This window comes from Oncorhynchus keta, chromosome 28 (genome assembly GCF_023373465.1).
Source record: "Oncorhynchus keta strain PuntledgeMale-10-30-2019 chromosome 28, Oket_V2, whole genome shotgun sequence".
NCBI classification, from domain to species: domain Eukaryota; kingdom Metazoa; phylum Chordata; class Actinopteri; order Salmoniformes; family Salmonidae; genus Oncorhynchus; species Oncorhynchus keta.
In genome coordinates, this window is record NC_068448.1 from 37,126,653 (window position 1) to 37,144,730 (window position 18,078).

General features: G+C 41.1%; 2 protein-coding genes across 8 annotated transcripts in view; one reads left to right on the plus strand and one right to left on the minus strand.

The window, feature by feature from the left end:
- Positions 1–15,625, plus strand: part of tp73 (tumor protein p73) — a 44,982-nt gene extending 29,357 nt beyond the window's left edge. For 4 of the 7 annotated variants that reach the window (XM_052482926.1, XM_052482927.1, XM_052482928.1 and 1 more), the window contains 11 exons: positions 5,949–6,135; positions 6,461–6,576; positions 7,276–7,385; positions 7,989–8,134; positions 8,396–8,478; positions 10,028–10,093; positions 10,340–10,464; positions 10,725–10,843; positions 11,089–11,224; positions 12,763–12,856; positions 13,066–15,625. In XM_052482926.1, coding sequence (XP_052338886.1) covers positions 5,949–6,135; positions 6,461–6,576; positions 7,276–7,385; positions 7,989–8,134; positions 8,396–8,478; positions 10,028–10,093; positions 10,340–10,464; positions 10,725–10,843; positions 11,089–11,224; positions 12,763–12,856; positions 13,066–13,464 — 1,581 coding nt within the window. In that variant the 3' untranslated portion in view covers positions 13,465–15,625. The remainder of the gene's footprint in view (positions 1–5,948; positions 6,136–6,460; positions 6,577–7,275; positions 7,386–7,988; positions 8,135–8,395; positions 8,479–10,027; positions 10,094–10,339; positions 10,465–10,724; positions 10,844–11,088; positions 11,225–12,762; positions 12,857–13,065) is intronic. The other 3 variants (XM_035741000.2, XM_035741002.2, XM_035741003.2) reach the window with 1 other exon arrangement.
- The window catches only part of wrap73 (WD repeat containing, antisense to TP73), a 63,217-nt gene extending 45,621 nt beyond the window's left edge, over positions 1–17,596 (minus strand). The window contains exon 1 of the mRNA XM_052482931.1: positions 17,369–17,596. The gene's annotated coding sequence lies outside the window, so the exon portion shown is untranslated. The remainder of the gene's footprint in view (positions 1–17,368) is intronic.
- Between the last annotated feature and the right edge of the window lie 482 nt (positions 17,597–18,078).

Here is an 18,078-nt window from a genome sequence, read left to right on the forward strand (position 1 = left end):
ACAACGCGTCTTTTTAGACTGCAGATATGCATTTAGATTGTTCTGTGCTTGTATAGGTAGGCCTGCAGTTATTCTTAGTGAACAATATTCTCAATTCATTTGATCCACATTTGGAGATGTTTGCAAGTGCAACAGTAGCTCATTATTCCTAAAGCAACAAACACTTCAAAAGAGACCAGCTGTTCAGTTTATATATATATATATGTTACCCCCTGTCCGCGTTATCAGAAAGCACAGCATTGATTTTCACTGCTACGCAAATGATACACAACTTTACTTTTCTGGGTCACCAGAGGATTTTAGCTCCACAGATAAATTATTAGACTGTATTAGTGATTTAAATACTTGGAAGACTCACAACTTCCTCCAGCTAATTGTTGGAGCCAAAGCACAGAGAGAGTATCTAGCTGCGCATTTTAATTCACGGGCAATAAAGATAAAACACCAGGTAAAAAAACCTAGGTGTTAGTTTAGATTCTGAACAAAATTTTAAAATCACACATTAGGAATGTGACCAAAATAGCTTTTTACCACCTGAGGAACATTGCCAAGGTGTGTCCGTCTCTCTCTCAGGCTGATACAGAGAGACTCATCCATGCTTTTATTACAAGCAGGCTTGACTACTTTAATTTTATGCTCTCCTGTCTGGTCTACCCAAAAAAGCTATTGGTCAAGTGCAACACATACAGAATGCTGCAGCACGGGTACTGACCAAGACCAGACGGACAACACACAATACACCTGTTTTAAGCTCTATGCATGTGAGTTATATAATTCATTTGGTTATTAAATATAGGTTTTTAAATCAATCCATGATTGTGCACCCCAATACATGTCAGACATGCTTTTAAGTTATGTACCCAGTAGGTCCCTCAGGTCCTCTGGCATTGGCCTTTTAACTATCCCAAAGCCTAGGACCAAGAGGCATGGAGAGACAGCCTTTAGTTACTACTTATTTAAAAGAGATCTTAAAACACATCTTTTTAACTTTGCTTTTCCTTAGGGTGCTTTTTAGTTGTTCAGTTTGTGTCATTTAGTTTTTTATGTTATGCTTATAGTGTAGTAAATATTTCAGCTTATATTTTCATCGTTTATTTGTTTTTGTCCTGTAAAGGACATTTTATTTTCAGCGTTTATTTGTTTTTGTCCTGTAAAGCACATTGTATATTCATCGTTTATTTGTTTTTTTCCTGTAAAGCACATTGTATTTTCAACGTTTATTTGTTTTTGTCCTGTAAAGCACATTGTATTTTCAACGTTTATTTGTTTTTGTCCTGTAAAGCACATTGTATTTTCAACGTTTATTTGTTTTTGTCCTGTAAAGCACATTGTATTTTCAACGTTTATTTGTTTTTGTCCTGTAAAGCACATTGTATTTTCAACGTTTATTTGTTTTTGTCCTGTAAAGCACATTGTATTTTCAACGTTTATTTGTTTTTGTCCTGTAAAGCACATTGTATTTTCAACGTTTATTTGTTTTTGTCCTGTAAAGCACATTGTATTTTCAACGTTTATTTGTTTTTGTCCTGTAAAGCACATTGTATTTTCATAGTTTATTTGTTTTTGTCCTGTGAAGCACATTGTATTTTCAACGTTTATTTGTTTTTGTCCTGTAAAGCACATTGTATTTTCAACGTTTATTTGTTTTTGTCCTGTAAAGCACATTGTATTTTCAACGTTTATTTGTTTTTGTCCTGTAAAGCACATTGTATTTTCAACGTTTATTTGTTTTTGTCCTGTAAAGCACATTGTATTTTCATAGTTTATTTGTTTTTGTCCTGTGAAGCACATTGTATTTTCATAGTTTATTTGTTTTTGTCCTGTGAAGCACAATGCGTAGCACAATGCGTCACATTCCATTTATTAAATGTGCTAAATAAAGCTTGATTTGATGGTCAGTGACTTCTGACAGGATTTCTTTGGGTAGATTTTGGTGAAACAAAAGATGATTATATACTTCATCTCCCAAATGCTCCCAAACAGCAATTAAAGCTGAAATCACCTTGGGGGAATTCACATAGAACGCTATAGAATTTCCACTTCTTATCCAAGAGACTCATTTCTTTCTTTGCCATGTGCGTAGAGAGGGATTCGGGAAAGTGTTGTTGATGCTCATCTATGATTAATGGGATGTGGGATATAGTCGAGGAGGACTGCAGTGTGTTAACATATTTGGACAGTTAACTGACTTTGCTATAGGCAAGCCAGAGCATGTCCACAGGGATGACAGTATGGCAATTATCACTCGTTCCCCACAAGCTTGTCTGGACCTGCACATATGGTCCACTGGACTGGCTGACTGTATAGTTCCGTCTGTCTTCTTCTTGCTCTTCACTCGTCCATCTCCTAGCATGCACATCCTCCTCTCCCTCTTAATCCCCCTCAACCTCTTCTTCCTCCAATACACTTCTCCATCTCCTAGCATGCACATCCTCCTCTCCCTCTTAATCCCCCTCAACCTCTTCTTCCTCCAATACACTTCTCCATCTCCTAGCATGCACATCCTCCTCTCCCTCTTAACCCCCCAACCTCTTCTTCCTCCAATACACTTCTCCATCTCCTAGCATGCACATCCTCCTCTCCCTCTTAATCCCCCTCAACCTCTTCTTCCTCCAATACACTTCTCCATCTCCTAGCATGCACATCCTCCTCCCCCTCTTAATCCCCCTCAACCTCTTCTTCCTCCAATACACTTCTCCATCTCCTAGCATGCACATCCTCCTCTCCCTCTTAATCCCCCTCAACCTCTTCTTCCTCCAATACACTTCACCTCCTAGACCAAATTTAGCACCGTTTTCTCTTCTCTGCTTTTCTCATTCTATCCCCCTCTTGCACTTGATCTTCCTCTCGCACTCAACACCTTTCTTTACTCATTCCTCCATCCACTTATCCATTCACCGATCCATCCATCCATCCATCCGCCCATCCATCCCAGCATTGGGCTTGCCCGTGACTCGGCTTTTCTCGTCTGTGGAACGCCCTTGTCTGTGGAACGCGCTCTCCAGTCGATGTACGGAACTCCCATATCACCTTTCAATAAAACAATGATGAATAAGTAGAATAAGTGAAGGGAGATGTGTCAGTGGACAAGTCCAGACGTCTCGCTCTCTCAGCTGCATACAGAGAGAGAGAGTGATTTATTGCTCTGCCATGCTCTGAGCTGTGACTGAACCTATCAAAATGATCCCCATCTGCCCAGCACATGTAACTCATATGATGCTTATTGATTCATATGGGCTTCATTTTGTATTCAGTGTGGTTCCAATGACTCAGTATTGTAGATAACCTTGGTGCCGGTGGCAACAACCGGGCTGTGGGTTTGATTCCTGCATGGGCCACAAGCATTAGCTAGAGTAGAACGTATCGATTTGTGTGGGTCGAACCGGAACTTGAGACATCCATGCACAGAATATTTGCATGTACCATGCACATCAATTGGAAATGTGTGGTAACATTTGAAGTACAGTACACTTATCTAAGGCTAAGTGTCACTAATCATCAATATCTGTTAGAAATCAGATTTGGGAATGCTGGTTAGCAAGGGTCGTTTTGCGGGTTCAGAGAACAGTAACCTTTCGACTGCATCCGAGGGATCTGTTAATGCTACTCAGCTCAATCACTGGGGGGGGAAAAATCCCTGAATCTGTGAAAACGTCGTCGTGGTTTTGCAGCTTCAAATGATTTATTCAAAGTATGGCTGATCTGTCTGAACTTGCAGGCTAAGGATGGGAAGACGTGATTTTTTGCCCAAATATTTTGCTTCCGCTTTACGCATACGTCTCAAGTCTATGCTATGGCCGGGGGCGGGCGAGGAGAAGGGATTGGAGTGAGGTGGGTTGAGTGGTGCAAGGTTGCAGGAGGCTTAGTAACGGTATCTCAATATGGAATTCAGAGATTTGTCCTTCTCTGCCCCACCCCCAAAGCTGTCTGTTGGATTCGCCACGGGGGAGTTTTGACATTGAACAGCGCAGAACAAAAGATGATAGTCTACAAAGATGACGTATTTCCCCCACAGTTTATGATGATGGTGTGTAATTCAAATGGAAAAGTCCACTATTTTCAATATGGCCTAAGAATAGAACAAAATGATCAGTGATTAATTCCACTGACTGGAGTCTGAACAGCATGTTCATGCTATTGTAGCATCAATGACTAAAGCGTATGTCTCTCTGCATTGAAAACAGTACATGTTTATTTCTACACCAGGGCTTTTGGGAAAAATGTTACATCTGCATTTAGAGTCACTGTAGCAAATCCACAAAAACGGTCTTTCCTGGAAGGTTTGATATCCTCAGGTGGATTTTGGGGTTTTCTTGATAGTGTTGGGGCATGTTAAAGCTTGTCCGCTAAGAAACGCCCCCCATTCCCATAAGTTTGGATGCATTTGAACCTCCTTTTTAGTAGGATGACTGCCAGCATCGGTAATGGCAGACGTGCCTGTCAAAGAGTACAAAGGGCTCTTTTCACTTGCACTTATGTACTTCAGGTAGATATCCAAACATTTGCACTGAATAACTGTTTCAAGTCCTGCTGAATGCAGACTTGTAGTATACATCACTGCCTGGCTATGATAGCATCTTAGCTGAGTATCTCCAATGTAGTTGGTGCTTTCCTCAGTAGACTTGATTCAATTGAGCAAGCTTGTGATATTGAATATCCGTTTGGAGTTTGAATAGGGCTACAGTTATGATTTGATTGTATTATGTTTGCAGTCCCTACTGAACTCATACTAACTCTTCCATTTAACGTTCTCACACACACACATGGCTTTTTGAACTGACATGCTTCCCTCCAGGAATTATTACCCACTTTGCTACAACACCTGCAAGTCCAGGGTGGTAGATGTTAATCATGTTCCTTCCAGCAACCGAATAGTCCTTTTATTTATGACATGACTGAGCCAATTTTACAGCCTTCAAACAGCCTTAATGTATTTTGCCTCATGTTTAAAATCACTCAATAAGTTCTAGTCCTACTAATCTGACATGATAACCATGTTCATAACCTTCCATCTCATACCCTAGTAATACCACCACTCAGCACTTTGGTTTGAGAGAGTACATTTTTTTAGACATCACATCTCATCACCAATAAATACACTTAACAAGAATAGAAATGCAACAATTTCAAAGATTGTACTGAGTTATTGTCACTGAGGATTTGTAGAGGTCTTGATTATGGACCAGGTTGCAGTTGGTGGGGATCTGCTCCGTCTCCGCCCACACAATCACAGAGAGAGAGAGACAGAGAGACAGAAAGAGAGAGAGCACTGGGGGAGTGGCGGCAGGGCAAGGAGGCACTGGATGAGCACTAGAGGGCGTGGCAGGAGCAGATGTGACACATAAGGAAATCAGTCAACTGAAATAAATTCATTAGGCCCTAATCTATGGATTTCACATGACTCGTAATTCCGAGGTAGGGGTCGTGGATCAGAAAACCAGTCAGTATCTGGTGTGACCACCATTTTCCTCATGCCGCGTGACATATCTCCTTCGCATAGAGTTGATCAGGCTGTCGATTGTGGACTGTGAAATGTTGTCCCTCTCCTCTTCGATCGCTGTGTGAAGTTTCTGGTATTGGTGGGAACTGGAATACGCTGCCGTACACGTTGATCCAGAGTATCCCAAACATGCTCAATTGGTGATGTGTCTGGTTAGCATGCAGGACATGGAAGAACTGGTCCATTTCCAGCTTCCAGGAATTGTGTACAGATCCTTGCAACATGGAGCAGTGCATTATCATGCTGAAACATGCTAAGACATAAAGACTCATTCCGGCTCATAAATTATAACTTTAAAAAAAAAAAACATACCTGAAGGATTTTAGTAAAGTGTACCCAAAAATGATTAACAAACAAAGTGGATGAGATTTTTGATAAGTAACAAAATAAATGACACCACAACGGTGACGAGTCAAAAATAACATCCCCCTTATGTTTTGCCCCTCAGTACTCCCCACTGCTGAAGAAGCTCTACTGTCAGATCGCCAAGACCTGTCCAATCCAGATCAAGCTGTCCTCGGCCCCGCCCCACGCCAGTGTCATCCGTGCCATGCCGGTCTACAAGAAAGCGGAGCATGTCACTGAGGTAGTCAAACGCTGCCCCAACCACGAGCTGGGACGGGACTTCAATGACAGTAAGCAACCACGCCACCTTGATAGGCATATCAGTTCGTGTCATCGACCCGTATCCCACAACAGATTTGACTCACAACAGTGCTAGTATGATGTGGTTGTTGGACTACCTTAAATGCACTTATGGTATACCACCCTCATAAGAGTGTCTGCTATATGACAGAAATATACAACAATTCTACTGAAATGGCATTTCAATAGGACCTCTGGTCCAAAGAGACTGCTTCTGTGTAGTTTTGGTTTAGTATAAAAATTTAAGAAAGTTTAAATGGATGGAGAGATTGATTAGTTGATTGACCTGTAACCCCCCTCCTCTCCATCCCCCAGGCCAAGCGGCCCCAGCCAGCCACCTGATCAGGGTGGAGGGAAACAACCTGTCCCAGTATGTGGACGACCCCGTCACATGCAGGCAGAGTGTCATGTTGCCCTACGAGAACCCACAGGTGAGTGGCTCCCCTCAGCTAGGAACGCCCACACAATACGCTAGAATATTTGTAGCCCACCCTGGTGCTGGACTCTGGAGTGCCGGAGCCACTACTGAATTTTGTCCCAACCAGGCAACACAACCGGTTCCACCAATCACCTCACCAACAGTGATTGGTTAAATTCATCACACCTGGTCTGCCAGGTCTTAAAACACAAATGTTCCATTAAAAACATAATGTGTCTGTATAACACTCCAGGGCCAAGTTTGCCTACCCCAGCAATAGAACATGGTGGTTGGTTAACATTTAAAATCACCTTGAAAACAACAGTCTTTGTACTTAGTTATTTAGATGTAGTATACCTATTTACAACTTTATATTTTAGTTGCCCATGATTTTGATTGAAATGTTCAAAATAGGTCCCATGTCTGACTTTTGCTATGTAACATTATGGCAACACTGCCATCTAGAGGTAATAAAATATACAGCTTATATTTTGTCCGTTAACATTCAGTCTGATGCGTTAGGGCCGGTTTCACACAAGCGAAGCCCTGGCCTGATAAAGGTTGTGTCTTTCAGTCTATTAACTTTGCTTTATTTTAAATGGGAATCTTCAGTGTGTCATCATGGTATGGTATGCTTTGGCTATCACTCTGTCTGGTGATTGGCAAGCTGGCTAACGATTGACTAGCCAGTAAAGGTCTCTCTCTCTGATAGGTGGGGACAGAGTTCACCACCATCCTCTACAACTTCATGTGCAACAGCAGCTGTGTGGGAGGGATGAACAGGAGACCCATCCTCATCATCATCACCCTAGAGACACGCGAGTAAGTCCATGACATATTGTGTGTGTGTGTGTGTGCGCTCATGCTTGTGTGCATGTGTGTGTCAACAATTCACAGCTGATTGAACTGCCTTTTTGCACACCTGTCTCACAATAAAACATGCTGTAAGCATTCATAGTCAATGGCTCCTGATGAGCCTATATAAATCCATAAAAATCAAGAATGCATTTCAAGTGCATTACTAAACACATGGCTCATATAAAAAGTGTAATAAAAAACATGAGCTGAGAAAATTATTTTATGTAGAGGTGCCGACTAACGGCGAATAAACTATAAGCCATAAAAACAAAGAGTCGCACACGCTATATATAAACTCCCAGTAATTTATTGGGTCACCCTGAAGAAGGCACAGCGATGCCGATTACCCACACTTATATATATATATATATATATATATATATAGAGTTTATATATAGTGTGTGACTATTTTTATAGCATATGTAAAGTGTAACAAAATATTTTGATAACTTTAATAAGGGCATACAATTATAATATATTATTTATTACCTGTTGTAAGCATATGAGGCCTTTCAACGCCTTGTAAATTAACGTATGATATATTATGCCTTTCTTTGTTGCAATTAGTGGTCAGGTGCTGGGACGACGGTCGTTTGAAGGGCGGATATGCGCCTGTCCGGGGCGAGATCGCAAGGCAGATGAAGACCACTTCAGGGAGCAGCAGACCATGAGCGACAACATGTCCAAGAACGACAACAACGCCAACAAGCGCAGTGAGTCACCCTTCTCTCTCTCTCTACACCATTACAAAATGTTTGGTCATTTTGCTTGGGGTGAGTCAAATGGCACATTATTCCCTATATCGCACATCAATTTTGACCAGGGCCCACACATGCATACAGTGACACAGATCACAATGCAAACATATACACCAGTGCAATAGTTTGTGCATATTGATATTAGGAATGTCTTTGTAAAAATCCTATTGCTAATTTTCATGATATTAAATCATTGTTTGTACTCCCAACATTTAGCTTTCAAACAGACCCCTCCAAACATTCCTAGTCCAGGCATGAAGAGACGGCGGCATGGTGAAGAGGAGATTTACTATATGCCTGTAAGATATTTATTTATTTAGAAACTGGGTGGTTCGAGCCCTGAATGCTGATTGGCTGACAGCCGTGGTATATCAGACCGTATACTGCTGTAACTACGTTGAAAACCAGTTTATAATAGCAATAAGGCACCTCAGGGGTTTGTGGTATATGGCCAATATACCACAGCTAAGGGATGTATCCAGGCACTCCACGTTGCGTCGTGCTTAAAGAACAGACCTTAGCCGTGGTATATTGTGCATTTACCACACCCCCTCGATAGATATACATCTAATTACTATTTTCTACATCGTACAATAATAGTGAAGACATCAAAACTGTGAAATAACACATATGGCATCATGTAGTAACTAAAAGAATGTTAAACAAATCCAAATACATTTTTTATTTAGATTCTTCAAAGTCGCCACCCTTTGCCTTGATGACAGCTTTGCACACTATTGACATTCTCTCAACCAGCTTCACAAGGAATGCTATTCCAACAGTCTTGAAGGAGTTCCCACATATGCTGAGCACTTGTTGGCTGCTTTTCCTTCACTCTGCAGTCCAACTCATCCCAAACCATCTCAATTGAGTTGAGGTCGGGTGATTGTGGAAGCCAGGTCATCTGATGCAGCACTCCATCACTCTCCTTCTTGGTCAAAAAGCCCTTACACAGCCTGGAGGAGTGTTGGATCATTGTCCTGTAGAAAAACTAATGATAGTGGGACTAAGCGCAAACCAGATGGGATGGCGTATCGCTGCAGAAGGCTGTGGTAGCCATGCTGGTTAAGTGTGCCTTTAGTTCTAAATAAATCAGACAGCCACCTGCAAAGCACCCCCACAACATCACAACTCCTCCTCCGTGCTTCATGTTGGGAATCACATGTGTGGATCATCCGTTTACCTACTCTGCGTCTCACAAAGTCACGGCGGTTGGAACCAAAAATCTCAAATTTGGACTAATCAGACCAAAGGACAGATTTCCACTGGTCTAATGTCCATTGCTCATGTTTCTTGGCCCAAGCAAATTGTCTTCTTCTTCTTATTGGTGACCTTTAGTTGTGGTTTCTTTGCAGGAATTCGACGATTAAGTCCTGATTCACGCAGTCTCCTCTGAACAGTTGATGTTGAGATGTGTCTGTTACGTGATCTCTGAAGAATTTATTTGGGCTGCAATCCAAGGTGCAGTTAACTAATGAACTTATCCTCTGCAGCAGAGGTAACTCTGGGTCTTCCTTTCCTGTGGCGGTCCTCATGAGAGCCAGTTTCATCATAGCGCTTGATAGTTTTTGCGACTGTACTTGAAGAAACTTTCAAAGTTATTGAAATGTTCCGTATTGACTGACCTTCATGTCTGAAAGTAATGATGGACTGTCGTTTATCTTTGTTTATTTGAGCTGTTCTTGCCATAATATGGACTTAGCCCTATTTGGTAAAAGACCATCCTCTGTATACCCCCCTACCCTACCTCGTCACAGCACAACTGATTGGCTCAAACACATTAAAAGGAAAGAAATTCCACAAATGAACTTTTAAGAAGGCACACTTGTTAATTGAAATGCATTCCAGGTGACTACCTTATGGAGCTGGTTGAGAGAATGTCAAGAGTGTGCAAAGCTGGCATCAAGGCAACAGGTGGCTATTTGAAGAATCTCAAATATATGTTGATTTGTTTAACACTTTTTTTGGTTACTACATTATTCCATGTGTTATTTCATAGTTTTGATGTCTTCACTATTATTCTACAATGTAGAAAATAGTAAAAAGAAAAACCCTTGAATGAGTAGGTGTTCTAAAACTTTTGACCGGTAGTATGATATAACTATTATATATACTGTATCATATAACTACTGTATACATATATTATATGTGTGTGTGCAGGTGCGCGGCAGAGAGAACTTTGACCTGCTGATGAAGATCAAGGACAGTCTAGAGCTGGTGGAGTTCGTACCACAGCAGCTGGTGGACTCCTACAGACAACAACAGCAACAGCTGCTTCAGAGACAGTAAGTCGGCCACACACCAGCTCAAATATGCATACATGCAAATGCACAAACACACACATGAATACACATGCACACACAAACACATTCTCTCACACACATTCACTCACACACACAGACAGACAAGCACACAGACACAGGTGTGCTCACACACACTTAAACCCAAATACACTCATTCCGTCCATGCATACACCTGTGCATAACACACATTCAAATATTACCCTCTTACACACGTCCATCATCTCCCCCTCTCCAATTTCCAGGAGCCACGTAGCATCACCGTCCTCCTATGGATCTCCCCTGTCCAACATGAACAAGCTGCACGGGGGCCATGGGAGCCACCAGTCTCAGCAAAACCCCCTCCCCAACATGGGGCACGTGGGTGAGTGTTTGTCAGAGGAATTGGGAGGAATGTGTGTGTGTGTATTATCACAGCTAATGGGTGCCATTAGATAGCGCAGCAGTCAGGATGCTGGATCAGGTTCTTGCGAGATCAGGATGGTGGAACGAGGCTAGTCATTAGAAGCTGCTATGGCAAACCTCTGAAAAACCTCTGAATGACATCATTCTGAGAGCATTGTCCTATTGATTGCTCCTATTGATTTGTTCCTGTCCCCTCTCCCACAGGTCCCAACATGCTCAACAGTCACCACATGCAGACCAACAGTGACATGAACGGGGGACATGGGGGCGGCCAGTCCATGTTGTCCACGTCGCACTGCACCCCTCCCCCTCCGTATAACCCTGACCCCAGCCTAGTCAGGTACCTCCCCCTCCAATGACACCGTCTTCCTCTCCCACTGACACAAGCGAACAGTCAGAGCCATCTATGATAAATAGATTATAGGGCCTTTTCAGTTTGAGATCTCTGCAGTCGCCATCTTGGCACCAAAAGTTCCTTATATTCTGGTAAGGATTGAAATGGGAATGGTGCTGTCATGACATGTTTGCCAACATGGAGGGTAGTTTCTCTCATCTTCCTTGGTTTCTCTGCCTATAATATGTCCCAGAGCAGCTTAGAATAATTTGGGTCATATTGTTTCTCTCACAGAGAACACAGCCATTTTGTGTACCTACTTCAGCCATTTACATTGAACTGTATAAGACTGTAGAGAAATTAAAAGAAACTGGACAAAAATTCCACCAATCTTTAATGAATCGTTATTCCATTACTTTGGTCTGATAGTAAGATGTTTCTGGGGTTTTGTTGCAATGTTAAGTGAATGCTCTGCTGGTCGGATTTGGAGGAATAGGTTGCCGTTTCACTTTCCTACGGTTTGGGGAGTTGTATTAGCAATACAGTATGTTTACCCATCAGAGAATTCCAATATTATGTTTTTCAAATCTAAATGAACAACTTGTCCATATTAGCATCTTATTTCCATTAAGTCCATATTAGCATCTTATTTCCATTAATTCCCTCTAATCATATGCAGAATACAAGGGAAATCGGTATTGGAACATTCAAAACATATTTTCCTAATCTATTAGTGCCTAGCATTGCATTCAAACTAAGACGTTGTTTTGTCATAATGTTAGGGCTTCCATTTTGCACCGTTTGTACCCAGACAAAAAGCAGCATTAGAATGAACATGGTTATTATCGTATACTGTTTTGTACATTTTGTTTTGTTTAAAGTGTTTGTAGACGAGAATTTTATATCCATGTATTTATAATAAAGGTTTTAATTCAACCAAATTGGCTTTTATGAATCTTTAATACAACTGCATGAATTTGATTTGACGGAAATTAATAACCATAGTCATTGAGAAATTGTTCCATTTGTAATTGATCGTAATATTCTATGTTCCTTATTGGACATGAAACCATCATCTTAGTTTTACGATAGGTACAGATGTAGGATCTTAAATTTAAGCCAGTTTTGCTACAGCAGGAAAATAATCCTGCTGCAACCAAAAATGTGAATTATTATGTGGATTATAATTAATGGACATTTCTGTAGGGGTTGATATATTTTTCAAGTCTGAACTTTCTCAATGAAAATTACCAACTTCAGAAGCCTTTTTAAACCTCAAATACACTACACGTTAAAAATGTCCTGCATTGCAAGAAGGTTCTCCTGCCACAGGGTGATCAAAATAAGATCCTACATCTGTACAGACAAGCACATTTCTGGCATAGTTAACCATTTAATAAAATTACAGTTAACTCTGGTAGTGGATTTTAATCACATGAAGTAGACCGAAGTAGACATTGCCTCCCTACATAAATTTGGCTGCGGTGGAGTGGACACTAACTCTGGTCTTAAATCTAAGTGGCACTGCTTCTCTCTCCACACAGCTTTCTAACCAGTCTGGGATGCCAGAACTGCATCGACTACTTCACATTGCAGGGCCTGCAGAGTCTCTACCAACTCCAGACTCTGTCCATGGAGGTAAAATACCCATTCACTCTCTCTGCAATTTACACAGTAAATCATTCCAGTCCTAGAGGGGGGTCAGGTTTGGATCACTGTGGCCTGAGGTCTATTATGTATCTCTCACTTTCTACTATTCACTCTCCTCCTTTCCCTCTCTCTTCTCCTTCCTTTCTATCTCCCATTCTGTCAATCCTTTCCTTCACTCTCTCTGTCTCTCTCTCTAGGACCTGAGTGCTCTAAAGATCCCAGAGCAGTTCCGCCTGGCCATCTGGCGGGGCCTGCAGGACATGAAGCAGGGCGGCGGGGTGGGACCTCCTCCTTCCTCCCACCATCAAGACCACTATGGCCAGCAGCTCCTCCGCTCCAGCAGCAACATGGCAGCCGCCGCCATGGCCATCGTCCCCGGCGGTGAGCTGCAGCGCCAGCGTGTCATGGAGGCCGTACACTTCCGTGTGCGCCACACCATTACCATCCCATCCAACCGCCCGGGAGGTGGGCCACAGGCTGTCGCTGCCGCCGCTGATGAGTGGGCCGACTTTGGCTTTGACATGCCCGACTGCAAAGTGTCACGCAGCAACAAGAACTCCATCAAGGAGGAGTTCATGGAAAGTGACGTCCACTGAGAGAAAGAGGGAGAGAGGGAGAGAGAGCGATACAGGGGGAGGGGGAGAGCGAGATGGAGAGAACGGGACTCTATGTTCACAGAGAGAGGGATAGAGAAGATGGGAGGAAGAGGAGGAGCGAGTGAGATGACTCTTCAGTTCTGATGTCCATCAGGGGCCTGGTTTAGTGTCGTTTGATTTTTTATATTGCTTTACAGATTGGTTGGCTTAGGACAACCAGTATGTAGCACAATTTCTGTATTGTTTTTTTGTAAGTCAGTACAGCTAAGTCAGTACAGCTTACTAATAAGTCCGTTGACTTCGTCATAATTAAGTCAGTACATTTGAGCCTGAAACCGAAATGCTCACGATGTCATCGTATGGCTAGATTCCATTGAACAAGCCATCACATACCTGTACTCAATTAGATCAATAAAATGTTCTTTTGGTGTAAATATGTACATGATGTTCTGTAAAATGTATTAGATTTGTGGTCAAATGAAAAAAAGGTTAACATGTGTATTTAGATTCCTTAAGGTATAACTGTTCAGACAGACAGATGTATAGAGTTTCCATTTCAATCAAAGTACATACAAGAGTGTATCAGCGTGGTCATGATCTTCGTACCGTGTTAATTCCCCATCACTCCTGTGCTAAAGCATCATAGTTCCAGAACAGAAGCACGCTGTTGTCTTACATTTCAACCCCAAACCCTTTGTTTAGTTCGGTGGAGTACATGTACCCCCTGAGTCTTGTGTCTATAGTAGCCGATGTATTGGAATGATTTTCTCCTGTGTCACGTTGGATAACTACCCTGGTTGTTGATACGATTGTATGGATTGACGAAGCCACCCTGTACAGTCAATTGGCCAGGCTAAATAGATGCAAGTGATGTCTCGGTTGCCTGAAACAAAGAGGGAAAGCTAACCATCAGTATTAGATAGAGCCATGCAGTTGTAGAAAAGTCACGCTCAGGTACTGTATCTAGTGGGCAATGCTACTGGCAGATAAATCACAGAGGACCCCCTTTTAGTGCCTAGTTCATAAGGTAGGCCTTTAAGTCAGATTGATCGAGTTCATTTGAGAATAATCAAGGCAGTGAGTGTATAAGGACAATCAGATAACTGACAATCAGCTTCCCCAAATCGCAGACTGTGGCTTTAATCACTTTACAAAATGTGTATTAAAATGAAATGGGTTGTTTTTATAGAATTCTTTATTAGTAGTAACACACTCCCAATATGCTATAAAATCAATTAATTTATATGCAATTCCTGAATTTAGACCCATGATTCCAACCCTGCTATACACCACCACATGAACAATTAATTCAGTTGATGCGTTTCACTATATTTATTTTACAGCAATATCTTGTGTGGAATTGTATTTGAAACTGCAAAGCAAGTTATTTGTATATATATATATATATATATATATATATATACACACACACACATCTCCCTTGAAGATACATAATCACAACATTTGATCTAGACAGTTTTTACATACTAAGCCTTGCCACCACTGTATGTGTTCTTGAATTCTCCACTGCATGGCACTTGCTTCGATATTGATTCAAACAGACATGTTTAGTAGTTCACGTTGATACCACACTTAACCATGATGCACCTGTACTTGATGGGTTAGCGTAAAATTAGGGTGGCACAAAAAGGAGGATGACTCCAGTTTCAAAATGTTGTGTGGTGTCTTATTTTGGCCGCAGCCACTCCTCTCAAGTGCATAGTACATGGGGAAAAAGTACTGTGATCATTTTGCTATTATAAAAAAAGGGGTTGTGAATAATGCCATTTCCAATACTCTGTGCAAAAACAGTCCTTGAGTCCACAGGAAGGGATGCATACCTTCCATTAACACCCAACAGTTAAGCAGAATAAAGCACTTTACTGCTTTGAAAAGAATAGAGGATAGAAATCATTTCATGTTCAGTGTGTTTATAATCAGTATTAGGCCAACGTCATAACTTGTAAATGGTAGATTGTCACTTTGTTTTGATATTTCTGGAGAGGTACTGTCTCAAGTGTTTCTTTTTTTTATAACAATGTGTAACAATGTACCAATATCGCTGTTTATATTGATTTCAATTTCTTATTTGAGGTTGTACGTGTACAGTGTTTTTTCTTGTAAATCATGAATATTAAAAAGTGTGCTTTACAGAAACGTATAGGTGTGGAGCAACTTTCTTTCCTAAATGTAGAAAAACATGGGTTTGCATAATAAGGTCTATCTACATGTTGTTGGATTCCCAATTCTAAAGATCATTGGATATACAGTGCCTTCGGAATGTAGTCACACCCCTTGACTTTTTCCACATTTTGTTGTGTTACAGCCTCAATTTAAAATGGATTCAATTGAAATGTGTCACTGATCGAGACAAAATACCCCATAAGTTCAAAGTGGAATTCTGTTTTTTGATTATAATTTTTTTTTACAAATGAATAAAATGAAAAGTTAAAGTGTCTTGAGTCAACAAGTATTCAACCCTTTGTTATAAATAAGTTCAGGAGTAAAAATGTGCTTAACAAGTCACATAATAAGTTACATGGACTCACTGTGTGCAATAATAGTGTTTCAAATGATTTTTGAATGACTACCTCATCTCTGTACCCCACATACAATTATCTGTAAGTTCCCTCAGTCGAGCAGTGAATTTCAAATACAGATTCAACCAAAGACCAGGGAGGTTTTCCAATGCCTCGCAAAGAAGGCCACCTATTGTATAGGCAAAAGGTATAGAGGTATACTGTGTGTACATTGACCATCTACTGAGAGTCATCACAAGGTTAGCCTAGACACCAGAGTCAATAACCAGTGCGCAAAACTGGTTCAATCATTTCAACCCCAAAAAAAATCAATGTGATGATGTTCAATCAACATGGAAAACGGATTGGATGTGCAAAAAGTAATCAACATAAGGGCATTTTGTTTTTTTACCCGTCTTTAACTTAAATCCAGTGACACTGACATTTTTTTGTTGATTTCACTTTGAATTCATGTTAGTTGACAACTCAACCAAATCAAAACTATAAATTTAACTGATGTCTGTGCCCAGTGAGTTGCCTTCTAATGGGTACAGTGAAGATTACCATTGATGTGGATATTATGGCGTCCTGAAATGGCCACTATGTGGCAGTAGCGTTGTAAATAATAGATATTTCAGGTCAATTGTGTACACACATGTTCATGTTAAATTTACCTAAATTCACACGAGGATGGGAGAACAACATTATGAATCCTTCCCCAAAAATGCTTAAAGGGATAGTTTACAAAATTACACATTGGTTTCCTAACATTGTAAGCAGTCTATGGAGAAGGTATGACAGCAATCCATGCTTTGGTTTAGTTTCCCTGGCACTGTTTCCACATGCTAACGTTTTAGCATTTCTGACACAAATCTCATTCAACTCATGGGACCGATATGAGGATTTTTTCGTGCATCATCGAAAGTATAAGTACAAAGTCACTTATAGCCAGAGGTGGGACCAAGTCATTGTTTTACAAGTCACAAGTAAGTCTCAAGTCTTAGCACTCAAATCCAAAAAGTCCCAAGTCAAGACAGGCACGTCCGAGTCACGTCTCAAGTCCTAAACTTGCTCTTCACCAAATTTAATACCATTTCATATTTTTAACAAGAGTAATAGTTAGTATATTACATAGCGATCGACTATCGAGGATCGCAATCGGGCAATGTAGGCTTGTACACAGTCGCCCAACCTTAACACGTGTGGTTACAGTAGGCGAACATATGTCAATGGCTTTAGGAACAGCAGTAACATCAAGCAGGATATAGTCTACCAACTGCCTAGCCAGCTGTAGCTCAATCTTGGCTGCAATGATCACGTTCCCGCACCGACTGACTGTGTGGTGGGCCATTGATTTAACGTCGACTATATTAGCCACGACTTACCACTCTTTGTGCAGCTTCAAATGTCGAACAAAGTTGGAAGTTGTTGCGCCTTTGTTTGTCATTTTCTTCCCACATGTTTTGCAAGTTGCAATCCCTTTTTTGATGATACAGCGTAGTCTTTTATATCCGAAAATAATAATTTGGGGTATCATCTTTCCAAGCACGGGCTCCATCTGAATTCACTCGCCAAAAGTTCCTCTGCACTGCCACGCGCAATTTTTTCTCAGCTGGCACAATTTGATTGGCTCTCTTTTTTAATAGCCTAATTTTTTATATTTGGGCTTGGGGACGGTATCAAGTCAGTTCGAGTCAAAAGGCTCAAGTCCAAGTTAAGTCACGAGTCATTTGTGTTAAAGTCAAAGTCAAGTTGCAAGTCATCATTTTTGTGGCTCGAGTCCCAAGTCATGTGACTCGAGTCCACACCTCTGCTTATAGCTTATTTGAACATGATTCACAAAAAATGCTAATATCAGTCCTTCAATGAGTAGCCTACATTGGGACATGGCCCTCGACCTACTGTAAAGAAGATCATCTTCAAACTTGTCAAAAGTATATACATGGCCTTCAGAAAGTATGCATACATTTACATTTTACATTTAAGTCATTTAGCAGACGCTCTTATCCAGAGCGACTTACAAATTGGTGCATTCACCTTATGACATCCAGTGGAACACCCACTTTACAATAGTGCATCTAAATCTTTTAGGGGG